General features: G+C 44.0%; 1 protein-coding gene across 4 annotated transcripts in view; it reads right to left on the reverse strand.

The window, feature by feature from the left end:
* MYO1D (myosin ID) overlaps positions 1-18,041 on the reverse strand; it is a 185,572-nt gene that overhangs the window by 109,213 nt on the left and 58,318 nt on the right. For all 4 annotated transcript variants that reach the window (XR_014503947.1, XR_014503948.1, XM_083407519.1 and 1 more), the window contains exons 12-15: positions 11,207-11,277; positions 8,622-8,696; positions 7,794-7,926; positions 1,489-1,655 (exon numbers count right to left, since the gene is read on the reverse strand). Coding sequence is in view for 2 of the 4 variants with exons in the window: in XM_083407519.1 (XP_083263645.1) it covers positions 1,489-1,655; positions 7,794-7,926; positions 8,622-8,696; positions 11,207-11,277 (446 nt within the window). In the remaining 2 variants the exon portion in view is untranslated. The remainder of the gene's footprint in view (positions 1-1,488; positions 1,656-7,793; positions 7,927-8,621; positions 8,697-11,206; positions 11,278-18,041) is intronic.

Raw genomic sequence — 18,041 nt, forward strand, 5'->3', positions numbered from 1 at the left:
GGCGCAAATTACTTGCCTTGCCCCGGGGGCTGACAACCCACGCTACGCCACTGTTGTGCCCGGAAACCTACTGGGAGCCTATGTAAGTCTTTCAGGACCAGTGTTATATGGTCTCAGCAGCCACTCCCCAAGTTAAAGCATCAAGGCAGCCCTGCTCTCCCATCTGAATTTCTTTGCTCAAGCTTTAACAGCTTATCACCAGCATAAATAGCAGCATTCGGTGTCCAAGGTGACCTCGGTATCTCTTTGGAATTAAAGAAGCTGCAACTCACATATTCAGTCATACAGAAAGGTGCTTTGCCGAAAATGGCGTATAGCTTTGCACCGGAGTGTGCGCTTGGGAGCATGCATGCGCATCCATTTTCATTTAGATCTGCTGAGGAGCTCCTGCTCTGCCACAGGGAGCCCATGGCGTAAATATCTGATATATTCAGACAGCCAAACTCTTGCTCTTGGTTCCAGCTCTCTGCTTGCTAACCGCGGATGGGGAAAATATTTCTTGGGAGAAAAGATGCAGTGGGAGAACCGCACAACTTCTGGACATTGACTTTATCCTACAGGGATGATACCAAGCTGCTCTCTAAGAAACCAAAGCTATGACCACAAAACTACATGCAAAATATTTTAAAGCAGAGGTGTTAAAGGTGGGGAACCAATGGCCCTCTAGATACTGGTGAATTATAACTCCCACCAGCCCCAGCAAGCATGGCAGATGGCATGGGATGATGAGTTGCTGTAGTTTAGCAACATCTGGAAGGCCAAAGGTTTCCCATGCCTCTATTAAAGGTCTATAAAACTGGCCTGGTGAAACTATTCTCATTAATGCCAACCGAAATCCCTATACATGTAAATGTGTGCTTTTTTTTTGGCAAAGGGTGTTTAAGGAGATAACAGAAATCACTGGGTTAAAGCTGGCTGAAAGTCCAGCGGTAGCATTATTATCAATTTACGATGGGGGTGGAAGGTTCGCAGGCTGTGAAGGACTTGCTCACAAATTTATTGACAGCTGCACAAGTTATTATAGCGAGGAAGTAGAAGGGGCAAGCAGAATATAAAATGGAAGAATGGTATAAAGACGTGTGGGATATAGCTATTAATGATAAATTAACATGTGCTATTAAGGTAAGATGGGGAATATGCAGGAGAAATGATTTTGAGGAGATATGGAAGGCGTTTGTAGAATTTGTATTGTTAAAAGGGGTCAAACCATCGCAAGAGGTTTTGAAATTTTGGGAGGTTGGATAGTTACAATGGAATGGTCTCGGGGGTGGGGTGCACATTTTTATTCTTATTTATTTATGATTATTACTTTGTAAAAAAAAATTTAAAGAAATAAATAAATCCCTATACAAGTTAGTTTATTCTCCAAAATAAAGCAGGGGGTATATAAAGCCAGTACCACTCAACACGATACATTTCAGTCATTTCTGCCAAGCCTCTAGATGGTCCCCAAACAGCTGAAGGCTGGTAAGTTTTATCTTTCCTTACCTGTGAAGGAATTTCTCGTATGTTTGACGATAGGCAAAACCTGCTCTTCGGACCCTGACGTTTTCCAGGAGTCCAAGGTATTCCACCTGATGCCTGCAACGCTCCTCATCAAACAGCTGTGGCGACTTTTTGTCATTAGGCTTAATGCAGCGGACATAGTATGGTTCCTAGTGGGAGGCAGTGAGGAACACAACAATTTTAGTGCTAAGAGCCAAGGCGCAAGGGCAGGGCAGTGCAAATGTAATACTCCAAATCGGATAATCGTTGCAAAGAAAACAAGGCAGAGAATTGCATGCTCCTCTTCCTCCATGTTGGTCCTAAACATGGTTAGGGCTAACCACAATTCAAAGTGTTGGTGTTGACCTTTAAAGCCCTAAACGACCTCGGCCCAGTATACCTGAAGGAGCGTCTCCACCCCCATCGTTCAGCCCAGACACTGAGGTCCAGCTCCGAGGGCCTTCTGGCGGTTCCCTCCCTGCAAGAATGAGGTTACAGGGAATCAGGCAGAGGGCCTTCTTGGTAGTGGCACCAACACTGTGGAACGCCCTTCCACCAGATGTCAAAGAGAAAAACAACTACCAGGCTTTTAGAAGACATCTGAAGGCATCTGTTTAGGGAAATGTTTAACATTTGACATTTTATTGTGCTTTTAATTTTCTGTTGGGGGCCAACCAGAGTGGCTGGGGAAACCCAGCCAGATGGGTGGGATATAAATAAAAAATTATTATTATATTATTATTACCCCAACCTGATGTCCTCCAGGTGTTTTAGACTGCGACTCCCATCAGCCCTGAGCACTGGCCATGCCAGTTGGACTGATGGGTGCTGGAATCCAACAGCATCTGTAGGTTGCTAACTTGGGGAAGGCCAAGCTATCCAAATGAAAAAGCAAGCATTGCCTGGAAATGATTGTATTAAGGGTTGCTTCAGCAATTTTTATTTATTTTAAAAAAAGCATTCAGAGGTTTGCCAAGGCAAGTGTTTGACAAACGACATGCTACACATTTCATGCTGGCGGAGGTCAAGAGAAGATGCATTTCAACTAGATGCCGGGTTTATTAAGTGATGGAATTAAGTACACTGACAAAGCTCATTTGCAGTGGAAACAAATGGAACCACAAGGAGGAAGGAGAAGGGAGCAGGTTCGGCCAGCAAATGAGAGATTAAGAAACAAACGAGAGGGGTCCCCAGAGATTAAAAAAACCAAGTCTCACAATGGCCCATCACTCACTACAGCTGTCAGTGAAAGGAACATTAAGGAAAGACCCCTGGTGATCTTTTGAAAGAAGCCCAAAGCCTCAAGAGGCAACTCTAAGGATTTAGTATTTATCAGCCACACTCCATTACACATGGCAGGAGCATAAATCAGTCCAAAGATATTATTTTTAAAAAGGTGCATGGGAAACACCTCTTGTCTTTTATTTCCTGACTTGCAAGATCTGCTTGACAAGAAATGAGAGCACACAAACCCCTTAATAAGACAGGGAAGGGGAAATAAAGTACATTTAGCTTTTATGGTGCCCAGATATTCTTTTGATCCTGATATAACAATAAATAAAGGTAGAGTGAAGGCTTTGGGGTGTATCCTTTCTAAGAAATGCTCCTAAATGGATGCTTTTACATACCTACTGATATCTTGGTTATTAACATTCTAATGCAGTCTTATTCCTTCATCCACTGAGTGGGATGGCTCGTCATGCTTACTGTTAGTGAGTCACAAAACGACATTTTAGAAAGGAGGAGAATATTTGCCCACCTTACCCAAAAGGAATATAGGGCAAGAAGCAAATCCCTACAGACAAATGGACTGAGGTTAAGTGCTAGAAAAATCTGAGATCTAGACAGGCAGTTTATTGGCATGCCATAACTGAGCAAAATTTAGTGCATTTATTCCAAAAATTGAACAGGCTAATTTACAGGCCAAATATTCGCGGAGTAGTTGACAACGATTTAGGTGGGGGTTTAGTTTGTGCACCATTCCCAATCTCTAGTTTAAGGAAGGAACAGCAGGGTAATCAGTCAAATTGTTAAATAAGTCCCTGAGCACTAATTGGTCTGGCTGATAATCCCCCCCCACCCAACGTAAGAGCTTGTGAATCAGGACTCTTCTATGGTCTGAACAATAAGACAACTCTGCCAATGGCTCCATGACCGAAGACTCTTGACTGTATTACATGCTCCACTGATTTGAATGGAAAAGGGGAAAGTCTGAAGGTCAGATGGAGAATCTAAGCAAAAATATTCGGCCAGAATCAGAGGTACCGAGAGGAGACCATTAACAAGATCAGCAGGCTTCTAAATTATTATTAAACTGTTTTCTCTTTATTTAAATTACTTTTTATTCACCTTTCATAAAAATCTCAAAGCAGTTCATAATAAGACATTAGAAAATAATAATAATAATAATAATAATAATAATAATAATAATAATAAATAAATAAATTATTATTTATACCCCGCCCATCTGGCTGAGTTTCCCCAGCCACTCTGGGCGGCTCCCAATCAAGTATTAAAAACAATACAGCGTTAAATATTAAAAATTTCCCTGAACAGGGCTGCCTTCAGATGTCTTTTGAAGAGAAGATAGCTACTTATTTCCTACACATCTGAAGGGAGGGTGTTCCACAGGGTGGGTGCCACCACCGAGAAGGCCCTCTGTCTGGTTCTCTGTAACCTCACTTCTCGCAATGAGGGAACCACCAGAAGGCCCTCGGCGCTGGATCTCAGTGTCTGGGCTGAACGATGGGGGTGGAGACGCTCCTTCGGGTATACAGGACCTAAGCCATTTAGGGCTTTAAAGGTCAGCACCAACACTTTGAATTGTGCTTGGAAACATTAGAACTACAACAAAGCAACAAATACAGCAGCAATCAAGTCCAGATAAACTCAATACACTGGCCTTAATACATTTGTGTTGTACTTTAAATGTTTTATTGTAAATTGCTTTAAGATTTTTATGCAAAATAATATAAAAGTAGGATAATTGGTAAGTTCTTAGCAAGCAGGCAGGCACTTGCATTATCTTGGAGGGTTGTTCCATAGGCCGGGTGTCACAACCGAAAAGATCCTCCTCTGGGTTGTTGCAAGATGGATCACTGTTGGTTGTGAAACAACCAGGAGTACCTTGGCTGAAGATTTAGTGACCAGTTAGGTCTATACTATTGAAGGATTCAGCTAGTCCCAAGTTGTTTAAGTCTTTACAGGTAAGCACCAACATTCTTAATTTGGTATATTGACAGCATATTAGCAACCACAGCAAGTTTTTTTGAAGAAGCGAGATATAGATGATATAGATATAGATATAGATATAGATATAGATATAGATATAGATATAGATATAGATACAGATATAGATATATAGTGCATTACAAATGTAATCTTACAAAAATAAAATAAAGACAACAATGAAGTTAATGCTATTCAACACTGGACAGTTTTTGAACAGCACATTTTGTCAGCTGTTTAGCACACAATATTACGCTTCCCTCATAAAAGAAAATTTAATGCAACCATTATAACCCATTTATTTAACATATTGGCTTGACAGCTGTAAAGCTCTTAATGGCTGCCAAAGAGTCAGACTTTAATGTCCACGTTGCTGCTCTGAAGAACTCAGCAGTCCTTCTTCATTAAGGAAAAGATTGCACATAAAACTTTTGAATGATCAAGACAGAACCTTTCCTACACACTCTGCAGGAGGAAATCCCCATGGGACCTCCTAATGCATTTTGTTTGTACCTTCTCCCTGGGTCTCTTTACTGCTTCGCCTTTTAAATTAAGATTTTAAAGCTTCAATAATTTTGCCTCACACAGAGCACTGTCTACCCATCATGTGATTAATGCCCATAATGCAAAAGAAGGTTCAAGTCAGTAAAAAAAAAAAAAAAGGATGGAGAAATAAACTGAAATAAACCTCAGAGGCGCTGCACTGACCCGTTCCCATGTGAGCTTAGATACAGGCACCAACCCTGTATGAATAGCAGCAGAGCTTTTTCCTTACATGCTTTGTTTTTGAAGCTTGTCTGTTTCTGAGGAACCCTCTGGCGCTATTCTTGCTGGGGGTGCAAGGGACAAGTGGCTTACAGAGCCCTTTGCCAAGATCTTTGCTAGCATGGGATAAAGTTGGCTGCTAGTAGTATTCTGTCCTCAAGTTATGCTGACCAGACAAGGGTTGGATTGCTATTAAGTCCTCTGTGCCAACATAAGCCCAGGTTATGATCGTGTAGGAAATTTACAGCATCGTAACATTGTCGGTGTGGGACGCGGGCGGCGCTGTGGTCTAAAACACTGAGCCTGGGGCTTGCTAATCAGAAGGTTGGCGGTTCGAATCCCCACGACAGGGTGAGCTCCTGTTGCTCGGTCCCTGCTCCTGCCAACCTAGCAGTTCGAAAGCACACAGTGCAAGTAGAAAAATAGGTACCACTCCAGCGGGAAGGTAAATGGCGTTTCCGTGCGCTGCTCTGGTTTGCCAGAAGCGGCTTAGTCATGCTGGCCACATGACCCCGAAGCTGTAGGCCGGCTCCCTCACCCAGCAAAGCGAGATGAGCGCCGCAACCCCAGAGTCGGCCATGACTGGACCTAATGGTCAGGGGTCCCTTTACCTTGACCTTTAACATTGTTGATGTAAATCCTATGCTGCTGTAACTAAACCAGCCTAAGACTGAGGAAATGGACATCTCCAGAAGCACAGGGAGAGGGCAATCAGAAGGAATGGCCAGCTTGTTGCAGATTCTATCTACATTACCCCTAGGCAAGTCCTGACTCCCCTACTGGTGTAAAGCTAAGACAGCAAAAGAATGGCTGGAGGTCACTTGACCGCCACTAATGTCATCAGAGAGCTCATGAAATCTGCCCCCTTTCTCATTCTGCTCATGCAGCAATGGAACATAAAAATACCAACTAAGTCTGCAACCAATCATAGCACGCCACTAGTCATATACAAACCCCAGACTGACCAGTTAACCAATTCTACCACGTATTAGACTAAAGGTTCATGCTTCCAGGTCAGAGTGGTTTCCTGGCAAGCTTTGCACCCATCACCCATCTTTAGAAATTATACCTCTGGAAAACATCAGAGCCCAGTTCAAGTCCTGGGTCAGCTAGCCTATCAACCTCTGCTTTCTCATCTTTAAAAAAAAATCATCAACTTTATTCAGTGTTGGCAGGAGGGTTGCAATAAGCACTATCTAACCCTCTGAACATAGAACATGCTGTAGGAATTCTGTGCTGCTGTTGTTGTTTGGAAGCCTAGTATTTTTAATAATGAAATCCTACATACCCTGTTTCCCCAAAAATAAGACAGTGTCTTATATTAATTTTTGCTCTCAAAGATGCGCTAGGTCTTATTTTCAGGGGATGTCTTATTTTTTCCATGAAGAAGAATACGGTACACATTTATTGTTGAACAAAAAAAAGGGGGGGGGGAGGGAAATTTATTACCTGTATACGGTACAATGGGACGCGGGTGGCGCTGTGGGTAAAAGCCTCAGCGCCTAGGGCTTGCCGATCGAAAGGTCGGCGGTTCGAATCCCCGCGGCGGGGTGCGCTCCCGTTGCTCGGTCCCAGCGCCTGCCAACCTAGCAGTTCGAAAGCACCCCCGGGTGCAAGTAGATAAATAGGGACCACTTACCAGCGGGAAGGTAAACGGCGTTTACGTGTGCAGCTCTGGCTCGCCAGAGCAGCGATGTCACGCTGGCCACGTGACCCGGAAGTGTCTTCGGACAGCGCTGGCCCCCGGCCTCTTGAGTGAGATGGGCGCACATCCCTAGAGTCTGTCAAGACTGGCCCGTACGGGCAGGGGCACCTTTACCTTTATACGGTACAATGCCTTACGGTAGCTTCGGGGGCCTTATATTCTGGGGTGGCCTTATTATCGGGGAGGCCTTATATTACAGCGAGACGCAAAACTGGAAGTAGGTCTTATGCTGGGGGGATTGTCTTACTTTTGGGGAAACAGGGTAGATGAAAAAAACTGACATTAGACCAGGTGCTGGGACGCTTTTCCATCATGAGAGCCACTTTGCCAAGGCTACTCGTGAATTGTGAGTTGGGGCAAAGGCAAGAGCAGACACAGGAGAAGTATGTGACTCTTTTTTGAACAGTAAGCTACATTCCAGCCACACGAAAAGTCATGAGGTTTCAATATCCAGGCATGATGACAGTGCAAGAATTTCAGCTAAGTCACTCAAGGAAGTTGCAGAACAGGGCTGGTGAGGGGGTATGTCCTATGGAGAGTGCCTGGAGGTCCCATTTAGCCCTGAGTCTAAGGTTCCCCACCCCTGCCTTAAACCGAAACCCATTATTACCTTTGACGCCAGGTTGTCCACTAAAGCAATCATTGAGTTCTTGAAAAGGGTAGCAGCAGTCAGTGGTCGCTTGGTCACTTCTGTGATGCTCAACTTGCCTTCTGGCCACATCTTTCTCAGTACGGGATTGGAGCTACAAAGCCAGGGGGGGAAAGATTAGAAAGGTCAGTAATATTTGGTCAGCTGTAGTGAAGAGACATGAGAATAGCTGAAGCTTGACTCCTTTCTTTGTATAACTTTTATTTAATTTTCTGTTTTACCATTTGAAATATTCATTTAAGCAACCTTAAAATGTTGATGACTTCCCTTCTTCTCTTTCCATGGTTCATTTTGCATATCATAAATCCCTGCATATTTTACATAAACTAAACCATTTAGTATTCCATTATTATTACATCCATCAAAACTTGTTTACACTGTTGTATTTATCTTAATGCTGCCAACGCTTTCAAGTGTACACAATTTCCACCCAATACATTCAATAAATATTTTCCAATCTTCTCTAAACATATGTTCTTCTTGCTGTCTTATTCTATCTGTTAGGTCCACAAGCTGCACATATTTCATCAGTTTAAGTTGCCATTCTTCTTTAGTTGGGACCTCGCTCATTTTCCATTTTGGGGCTAACAAAAACACAGGCCACAGTAGTGGCATACATAAATAACCTTTTTTTTTGACACACGGGAATTTCCATCTGAATTAACCTCAACAAAAAGGACTCTGGTTTTTTTTTTTGGGGGGGGGAGTACTTTTAAACATTTTTTAAAATTTGTTATGAATTTATTTCCCAGTATTACCCTTTTACGTGTCTGAAGCTTGACTCCTTACCTGTTGTACATCAGGCGCTTGAAATCTTGAAATAAAGTGTCCTTGTTTTTATCTATGAATCCTGTGACTGAGTAGCTGGTAAATGAGAGAGAAAGGGAGAGAATTAATTTCAGCGAACCTCAAGTCACAAAAGTAACAATTGGCCACTGAAAGGGAGAGGCATTTAGTACATAAGAAGAGCCTGCTGGGCTGAGCCAATGTAGTTTCAGTGTCCTGTTTTCATAGTGGACAGCCAGATTGCTATGGGAAGCCCACAAACAGGACCCAAGTGCAAAAGAGCACCCTCTCCTCCTGCAGTTTCCAGTAACTTGGTGTTCAGAAAGATTGCTGCCTCCTACTGCAGAGACACGAGTTACAGTGTCTGGAACGGGTCACAGCAGTCTCAACAGCACATGGTTATCAGTACAGTGGTGCCCCGCAAGACGAATGCCTCACAAGACGGAAAACCCGCTAGACGAAAGGGTTTTCCGTTTTGGAGGTGCTTCGCAAAACGAATTTGCTATGGGCTTGCTTCGCAAGACAAAAATGTATTGTGATTCCTGGGGTTTTTTCCCCCTCCCCCCCTTTCCCCAAGCCCCTAAGCCGCTTAACAGCTGTTCGCTAAGCCGCTTAACAGCTGATCTAAGCCGCTCATCAGCTGATCTAAGCCGCTAATAGCCTTTTAGCAGTTAATCCGCTAATCCCTTAAGCCTTTAATAGCCGCTAATAGCGCTAATCTGCTAAAGGGCTTGCTTCGCAAGACGAAAAAAACCGCAAGACGAAGAGACTCACGGAACAGATTCTTTTCGTCTTGCGAGGCACCACTGTACTGTGGCACCACACATTTTACCAAGCAGAAAATGAACAGCACTATGGGTTCTCTCTTCCCTGGTAGACTTCCAGTGGGCTAAATCAGAAGCTAACAAAATATACTTCATACACAGTGACATGATGACTGACTACTGGAGAGAAGGTGTGCTAGTTGTGAAAGCTCACCTTTGTTCTTCTCCTCTCACGGAGGACACTATATGATTGGCCGAATTTAGCTAGCAATTAAAGCCATGCGTATTTTTTATCAAATGTTATCTATATAATCCAAATAACAAAACAGAACTTCTTGAAACAGACACATAAGAACCAAACCAAACCAAAGCTGTGCGTATTTTCTAGTTTAAAAACATGTGCCAATTTCTTAACAGTAGTTGCTGCCCTATCTGAAATCAGAAAAAAACCAAGTTTGCTTCACCAGCATAATAGTATTATTTAAGAAGATCCATTTTGAAGTGGAGAGTTATTGGAATGAGACACCTAAGGGCAGGAACAGTGAGGTGGGAAGACTCTGGCTCAAATCTTATCTCAGCTGTGGACTTAACTAGACAACCTTAAACACATACCCACACACCCACACCCATTATCTTGACCTCAGTCCACGTCCAAGCCTATGATTTTTAAAATGTAGATCTTATAAAATAGCTCAACAGGGCTCTCAAGACAGCAATACAGAGATAGCACTGACCTACCTTGCAGGGCTTTTGTAAATATTACTGGGGTTATACGGTGAAACACTTTAACCCAGTGGTCCTTCGAGTATTGTTGGGCTATTAACTCCCATCATACCCAACCACTGGTCACTCCTCTCGTCCCACATTTCTATTCATGTTTCCCTTACATTAACATTTCTTCCAGAAATTGCACACTTTCATGTGTGTGTTGCTACATTAAAATTGTACAGATGCGGCAACACATTAAATATGCCAAGAAGCAAATTCTTGAGGGAGAACAGTGAAACAAATGGCTTCTGGGATTATGGAAAGATTTAGCTTTTGTGTTTGAAAGAAATTAACAAGGTGCCCAGGAAAACATGTGTTCAAGTACAATAAGATAAATTAAATAGCCTAACTAACTAACTAACTAACTAACTTATTTATTTATTTATTTATTTAACACCCTTGATAAGGGAGGTTGAATAGTGGTTTTGTGGCTACGCAGAGGAATAATGCAAGACCGCCTCACAGACCAGTCATGGGAAGCTATGAGTGGCATAGCACAGCAGCAGCGCCAAAAAACTATCGAAAAGCAAAACATATACAGTGGTACCCCGCTAGACGAATGCCTCGCAAGACAGAAAACCCGCTAGACGAAAGGGTTTTCCGTTTTTCGATGCGCTTCGCAGGACGAATTTCCCTATCGGCTTGCTTCGCAAGACGAAAATGTCTTGCGAGTCTTGAGATTTTTTTCCGCTCCCCACCCCCTTTTTCTAAGCCGCTAAACTGCTAACAGCCTTTTAGCAGCTAATCCGCTAATCCCTTAAGCCTTTAATAGCCGCTAATAGCCGCTAAACCGCTAATAGCGCTAATCTGCTAATAGGGTTGCTTTGCAAGACGAAAAAACCGCTAGACGAAGAGACTCGCAGAACGAATTAATTTCGTCTTGTGAGGCACCACTGTGCAAACATTTCCTTAGACTTTGCAAAAAGCAAAAGAAGAGAAAGGCTACCTCGGGCTATAGTGCAATATGAGTGGAGAAGCAGCAGTGTGCGACTGCAAAAGTGTTTTTGAGGAGGTGTTAACAGATACTAAGAAAGCAAGTGTAGGAACCACACTTACATAACGTCTCCAGCGTAGTGTTTAATCCGAAAGTCTCTGTCAAATTCCAGGTTTTTGTCCATAGCACAGAGCTTAAAAACAAATGGTTAAGAAGTCAATATTGCTGAAGCATTGCACAGCTGCTTCTCAGTGTGCTCAACTACTGCTTCACATACAGGTTTAGCAATGGAATGTCTTTCCGAATTCTATTGTTATATAAGGTATTTATTTATAGACAGACAATCTGTAAGTCAAGGCAACCTTTTCTTTTAGACTCAGTGATGCTGTTCCTTTATAGCGACAGAAACTTGCAGAGAATGAAGAACCGTGGGTCTCCACTGCCATCTGTTCACTCCTCTTTCGTGCGATGATCTAACCAAATACACAGGCAAACTGTAGGGCATCACCAAGTGAACAGATTGATAGGAAACTTACAAAAAGTCTGTTTTCACAGGATATAGCAACCAAGTGAAGCTAGCGTGAAGAGAATACTGAAATCTTCACATGGTCAAGCAAAACCAAGTAGAATCATAGAATCATAAAGTTGGAATAGACCACAAGGGCCATCGAGTCCAACCCCCTGCCAAGCAGGAAACACCATCAGAGCCCTCCTGACATATGGTTGTCAAGCCTCTGCTTAAAGACCTCCAAAGAAGGAGACTCCACCACATTCCTTGGCAGCAAATTCCACTGTCGAACAGCTCTTACAGTTTAGCTCAAGTGAAAACAGGGCCAGAATTTAGTCTTTCTTGCTGTAAAACACAAAGCGATATGCCAGAAAGATGAACATAAAACGCACTAAATCAAACACTGTTCCATTTCACATGTCAATGCCAAGTGGCGTCAGTGACTTCAATGGTCCTGCAGTTGTGAGGAAAGCCAAAGAGCCAATCCAAAGGTTGAGGTTGCTTAAAGGTAAAGGGTAAAGGGACCCCTGACCATTAGGTCCAGTTGTGACCGACTCTGGGGTTGCGGCGCTCAGCTCGCTTTATTGGCCGAGGGAGCCGGTGTACAGCTTCCGGGTCATGTGGCCAGCATGACAAAGCCGCTTCTGGCGAACCAGAGCAGCGCACGGAAATGCCGTTTACCTTCCCGCCGGAGCGGTACCTATTTATCTACTTGCACTCTGATGTGCTTTCAAACTGCTAGGTTGGCAGGAAGGTTGCTTAGATAAGAATAAAGCATGTGGGTATTTGCCCCTGTTTTATATGCAAAGTTAAGAGTCATTGGTTCATTTAGCTCACTACTGTTTATTTGCGCTCCTGGGTATCTCCCAAACACGGCACTTGCAGTCCTTTAACATGGTATATAGGGGAGTGAACCTGAGATCTAATGAGGTGTGCCCCTTCCCATATATTAAGGGATGGTATATTATGCCTTATCAACACAGAAATAAAACCCACGTCGTGGTGGCGGCGATTACAAGATCAAAAGTCTTACTGAAACGGCCTTTGCTTTATCTAGTAAATCATTCACATTGGGGAAAAGCTCTGATGATTGGGTTTTGACAGAACCATGCTAACTATTAGTTCTCTCTCTTTCGTTCCTCTAGGTGCTTTCACGACAGCGACTTGTATGTCCCAATGTCTTCCCCGCTACAAAAGACACATTCTCATCATGGTAGCAGGCAGCTGAGATTTATCCAAACTGATCTTGAAGATTCATTCCGCCAACATCATGTAGGCAGCTGAGAGCATTCCGATGATGGCCTGGGTCACCAACGGACAGCAATAAAGGGGCACAGTGTGGGACCAAGTTCAAGTGCATCGGGGTGCTCGACCTTCTACCTGTCTGTCGCTTTCCTCCTGCGGCCTCCTCCCTCCCGGCAGCATTTTTTTCTAGCCAAGCTCCAAGAGCAGAAGTTAGTCTGGCAGAAAATGGGGGAGAACTCACCCAGGGAGGGGGAACTCAAGAGAAAGGTAGTAGGTGAAAGGAAGGGCTCAGAGCTTATATCCCAGCCTGCTGTTTTCCCACTTAAAAATACTTGTGATTAACTCCACGCAGAAAAGGGCACATTTAGCATAACCTGTGGCATGGCTTTATCATGCATCAACTACCAGATTGGTAGAAGAAGAAGAAGAGTTTGGATTTGATATCCCGCCTTTCACTCCCTTTAAGGAGTCTCAAAGTGGCTAACATTTTCCTTTCCCTTCCTCCCCCACAACAAACACTCTGTGAGGTGAGTGGGGCTGAGAGACTTCAGAGAAGTGTGACTGGCCCAAGGTCACCCAGCAGCTGCATGTGGAGGAGCGGAGACGCGAAGCCGGTTCCCCAGATTATGAGTCCACCGCTCTTAACTGCTACACCACACTGGCTCTCTATGTGGGTGACATGTGTTCATGACCTTACTCACACATCACAAGAACCCTCTGCTTCAGGGATGGGGAACTTGTGGCCCTCCAGATGTGGTTGGACATCTATTAGCTGCAGCAAGCATAACCAATGGTCAGGAAAGGTGGGAGCTGTAGTCTACAAAACCTGGAGAGCAACAGGTTCTCCAACCCTGCTCTAGTCCCTCTGTGCGGAAATGCTTCATTTGTGGAAATTATAATGGCTGAAGCAGGCTTGATCTTCTCCAGAGTGGATGAGGAGAGGAAGGGGAAAACTCAAGCCAGAAAGGCAGAAAGTTGTGCAGCTAGCAGGAACCTTTCATCGGGCAAGAGAGGGAAGAGGCCTGTAATGTAACTCAGATTTCTATTTAGCGCAGAGCAAAAATGCTTTCTTCTGCTGCGTGGGTTTTACCGTACCAAAACAAAAACAAAACAAAAACCCCAAGCTGACTGCGTATCTGGTGTGCTGCTGTCTGTAAAGTAGGACACTAGAATGTAGGGCACAGCAGCCCCTCGGAGCTTATCTGCCCCAACGCAAAACCCAATACGCTTCACGGGGAGTACTGAAGCATTACATGTGAGGTTCCGAGATCACGGTTTCCAAAGCACACGGTCCTTTCCTCTTCAGAAACACTTGCCTCAATATTTGTGGTCACTGTTGCTGCTTTCAGCAAGGTACCAGATTAGTTTTGATTTGCGGGATACAGAGAAACCTGGGTTTCCACTATAATAAACTGCCGGAAATATTAAGGAAGCGATAAGAGTGTTTTGGAGAACACATTTATGAATGCAAGTTTGTGATTGCACCAGGAAGCATGTGGATAGGGGTTGAGGAACACACAAAGTCATGAGGACTTGAGCTTTCGTGTAAAAATAAAAGGAAGCCCCCAAAGTAAAATATCTTATTACTCAACGTAGCAGAAAGTATTCTAAAAAAAGCATGCAGGCAATTTTTGGCAGTAGTTAGGGGGAGGGGTTTCACTCATCATAGACTCTAGCTGATCCTGATGTCTCCTGATCTAGCCGTCTCTTTTCACAGACGATTTGTCTTGGAATTTGGAGAGCTCTGGACACACTCCCCTTCTCCAAGTATCAAATGAAATTCAGTTTCAGCAGTGCCAGAATTAAGAGGTTCAGCTTAATGAAGACTTGAGACTAATGGTACTGAATATAACATTAAGCGGCAACACGATTTCTGCTGAAATTCCAGATACCTAGCCTTTTATCTGTGAAAACCACCTCGCCTCTAAATAGTTTGCTTATACTTTATGGGATTGATTCTGTTGCAGCTATACTGTCTGACATCTTGCAAATTCTACCCTCTGTAAAGAACACATAAAGCCACCGCTACAGATATTCCCTCCTACTTTACTTCCAGTTTGTGTTTTACAGTACAAACTAATTCAGTGTTTTATTGGGCACCCTACGGAGAGGAAGGGCAGGATACAAATTTCAGTAACAAATACATAAATATGGCTCTATTGTGTTAACTACCTTGAGCATAGTTTTCATTCATGCATATTAAGAATAATATTTGCTCTACATGGTGAGAGGCTCTCTTTCCACATTGCAGGCTCATTTCAAGTGAGCTGTCTTTCTTTAAGCACACTGCCAAAATATGGGATCACCATTGTTCTGGGCTTAAAATTATTCAGGCTGCTGTCTGCGATTTTGAAGCCAGCAAGAATTGGGTGAAGCTGTTAACACTGTTTTGTCATCTTTCTATCATCCAACCACATGTTACATTTAGGGCAGGAGACAGATCCAGGTAGCAGCTGCATTTTGTATTTTCAAAAATGAGGGAATTTGTCATTATTTGTTGCTTTGTCCCATCAGCCCTAGGTGCAACCTGAAATCTCCACAGCAAGTAGCACAGCCTAATCCAATTAAGGGTGCATTCCTAACCCCATTTACCTGGGAGTAAGCCCCACTTAATCCAATGACTTACTTCTGATTAGACATGATTAGGACTGTGCTGTAAGTCTGCAATCTCCTACACTCCACCTTAAGACTGTGACTAAATGCAGATTTTGTGGCTCAACATCAAGCCAGCTTTTTCTCTCCACTCCCTCCTGCTTCCCATTTTACTTAATACCCAGCCTGTTGTGTTCTGAGAATTAAAAAGCTCGCTCACTATTTTGTGTCATTGCCTGTGGATTTTGAAGTCATTTAACTATAAATCAAACGCTGATGTTGCCTGTGTCATGCGAAATTAGTTGCTTAGGAAATATCACATGAATTGGAACCGGGTCTCTATTGGCTGCGAGTGACATCATCATTGCCTTGCCAAACTCATGCTCCAGTTCTTCCCTGCAATATTGAGCAGGCTCCTGCTCCCTCTGCTGGATATCGTTGCAAAACTGGCATTTCCAATGTCAAAACTTACTTAACAATGCACAGCAGTGCTTCAGATCATGGGATCTTACATGTTTAGGCTATTCTCACCCTTGAGTCCAAGCTCTGCAGATACCAGGTGGTCCCTTCCTTCAGTTGGTACCACCATTACAGGGCACCACCACCAAGTGCTCTCCTCATCTAGTACCCATACAAGCCACCAACTCAACTCTACCTATATCAGTCCACCTCAGGCAACTACAAACAGCATCCAAGCCGACTAAATAATAATAATAAATAATAATAAATTTTATTTATACCCCGCCCTCCCCAGCCAAAGCTGGGCTCAGGGCGGCTAACAACAATCAAAATAACCCAACATTCTAAAAACCTTTCATTATAAAAATTAATTAAAATCAAATTGATGGCAACCATTAAGCAAGATTCTGTGCAGGTTGCCAGAGGAGGGGGTCAGGCTGCGCCCTGACCAAAGGCCTGGTGGAACAGCTCTGTCTTACAGGCCCTGTGGAAAGATGTCAGGTCCCGCAGGGCCCTAGTCTCTTGTGACAGAGCGTTCCACCAGATTGGAGCTGCGGCCGAGAAGGCCCTGGCTCTAGTTGAGGCCAGCCTAACCTCTCTGAGGCCTGGGGTCTTCAGGATATTTTTATTTGCAGACTGTAAGTTCTTCTGTGGGACATACCAGGAGAGGCGGTCCCGTAGGTACGAGGGTCCTAGGCCGTATAGGGCTTTAAAGGTTAAAACCAGCACCTTAAACCTGATCCTGTACTCCACCGGGAGCCAGTGCAGCTGGTATAGTACCGGATGAATGTGATCTCGCAGCGACGACCCCATAAGGAGTCTCGCTGCGGCATTCTGCACCCGCTGGAGTTTCTGGGTCAGTCTCAAGGGCAGCCCCACGTAGAGCCACCATCCTTGCACATGCATGCCCATAATCCTGGGCCCCACACGGCCTCAAATTCCCTTATCATTTCCACCATCAGAACTGCTCCAGCTTGTTCTGCTACCTGCTTCTACCTCCCCTCTCCTCCCAGTACAGTTGAAGGGAAGGGAAAGGTATGCACAGATGCTGTGAGGAACTTTTGGGCCAAGATGCCCTGCTGCATCGACTTATACCTTCCCCCACAGGCAACTCTGATGAATGAGCAGATGTCTGGTCAGTGCCTGTCGCATTCATCTTCACATTTCATCCTCAGGTAGCATCATACACCTAACCTGTTACCTGTCCTGCAATGGACAGGATTTGGTACTGGAGATACAGACATGGGTTTGCTTGTTCTGTTAACAAACACAAGCATGGCTGTATTAACAGAACAAGCAAACCTAGCTTAAGTTCCCATTTAAGGTAAAAAAAGAAAAGAAAAGAAAAAGGACACCTGGATGGTTAAGTCCAGTCAAAGGCAACTATGGGGTTGCGGTGCTCATCTCGCTTTCAAGCCAAGGGAGCTGGCGTTTGTCCACAGACAGCTTTCCAGGTTAAGTGGCCAGCACTTCTGGTGCATGGAGAACCGTGAGGAGTGCCAGCATACATGGAAATGCCGCTCACCCTGTCACGGAGATTCGAACTGCCGACCTTCTGATTGGCAAGCCCAAGAGGCTCAGTGATTTAGACCACAGCACCACCTGCATCCCTTGGCTGGGAGTAAAGTTCCCATTTGCTGCTACTTTGGCACAGTCAGCACCAAGGTGGGAAATTTGTGTCTGGAATGTACCACTTCAGATCACAGGGAGGGGCTTACATAATGGCATCCTCCTCTATTTAAAATAAAAATGGAAACTACACCAAAAAGTGCTCTAGCCTTGTCCCCCAAAACCCTATTTATCATTGATTTTGGGGAAAGATTTTTTTTTTTTTACATGAAAGAATATTCCATTATGGGAACTCCCATCTGAAGTCTGAAGGTTTAGCACCTCGATGAGAACTCTCTGGAGGTCTTATGCCACATCAATGTCCTTAATTATACTCTCTCATGCTTATGCGTCAGCTACAGAGCTTGAGTGGGGAGAGACAGGTAAATTACCTAAGCAGTGTGTGCCGTGTATTTCTTCTAAGCACACCCGGCATAGGTGGAATTTGCATTCTGAGAATCTCAGTGTCTGGCCCTTAGAGCTGAGACAGGACTTACAAAGTACACGGGCAATGCCATATGAGGTGATAAAGCGGACATCTGTCA

The sequence above is a fragment of the Podarcis tiliguerta genome (assembly GCF_965153285.1).
Source record: "Podarcis tiliguerta genome assembly, chromosome: 13".
Taxonomy (NCBI): Eukaryota; Metazoa; Chordata; class Lepidosauria; order Squamata; family Lacertidae; genus Podarcis; species Podarcis tiliguerta.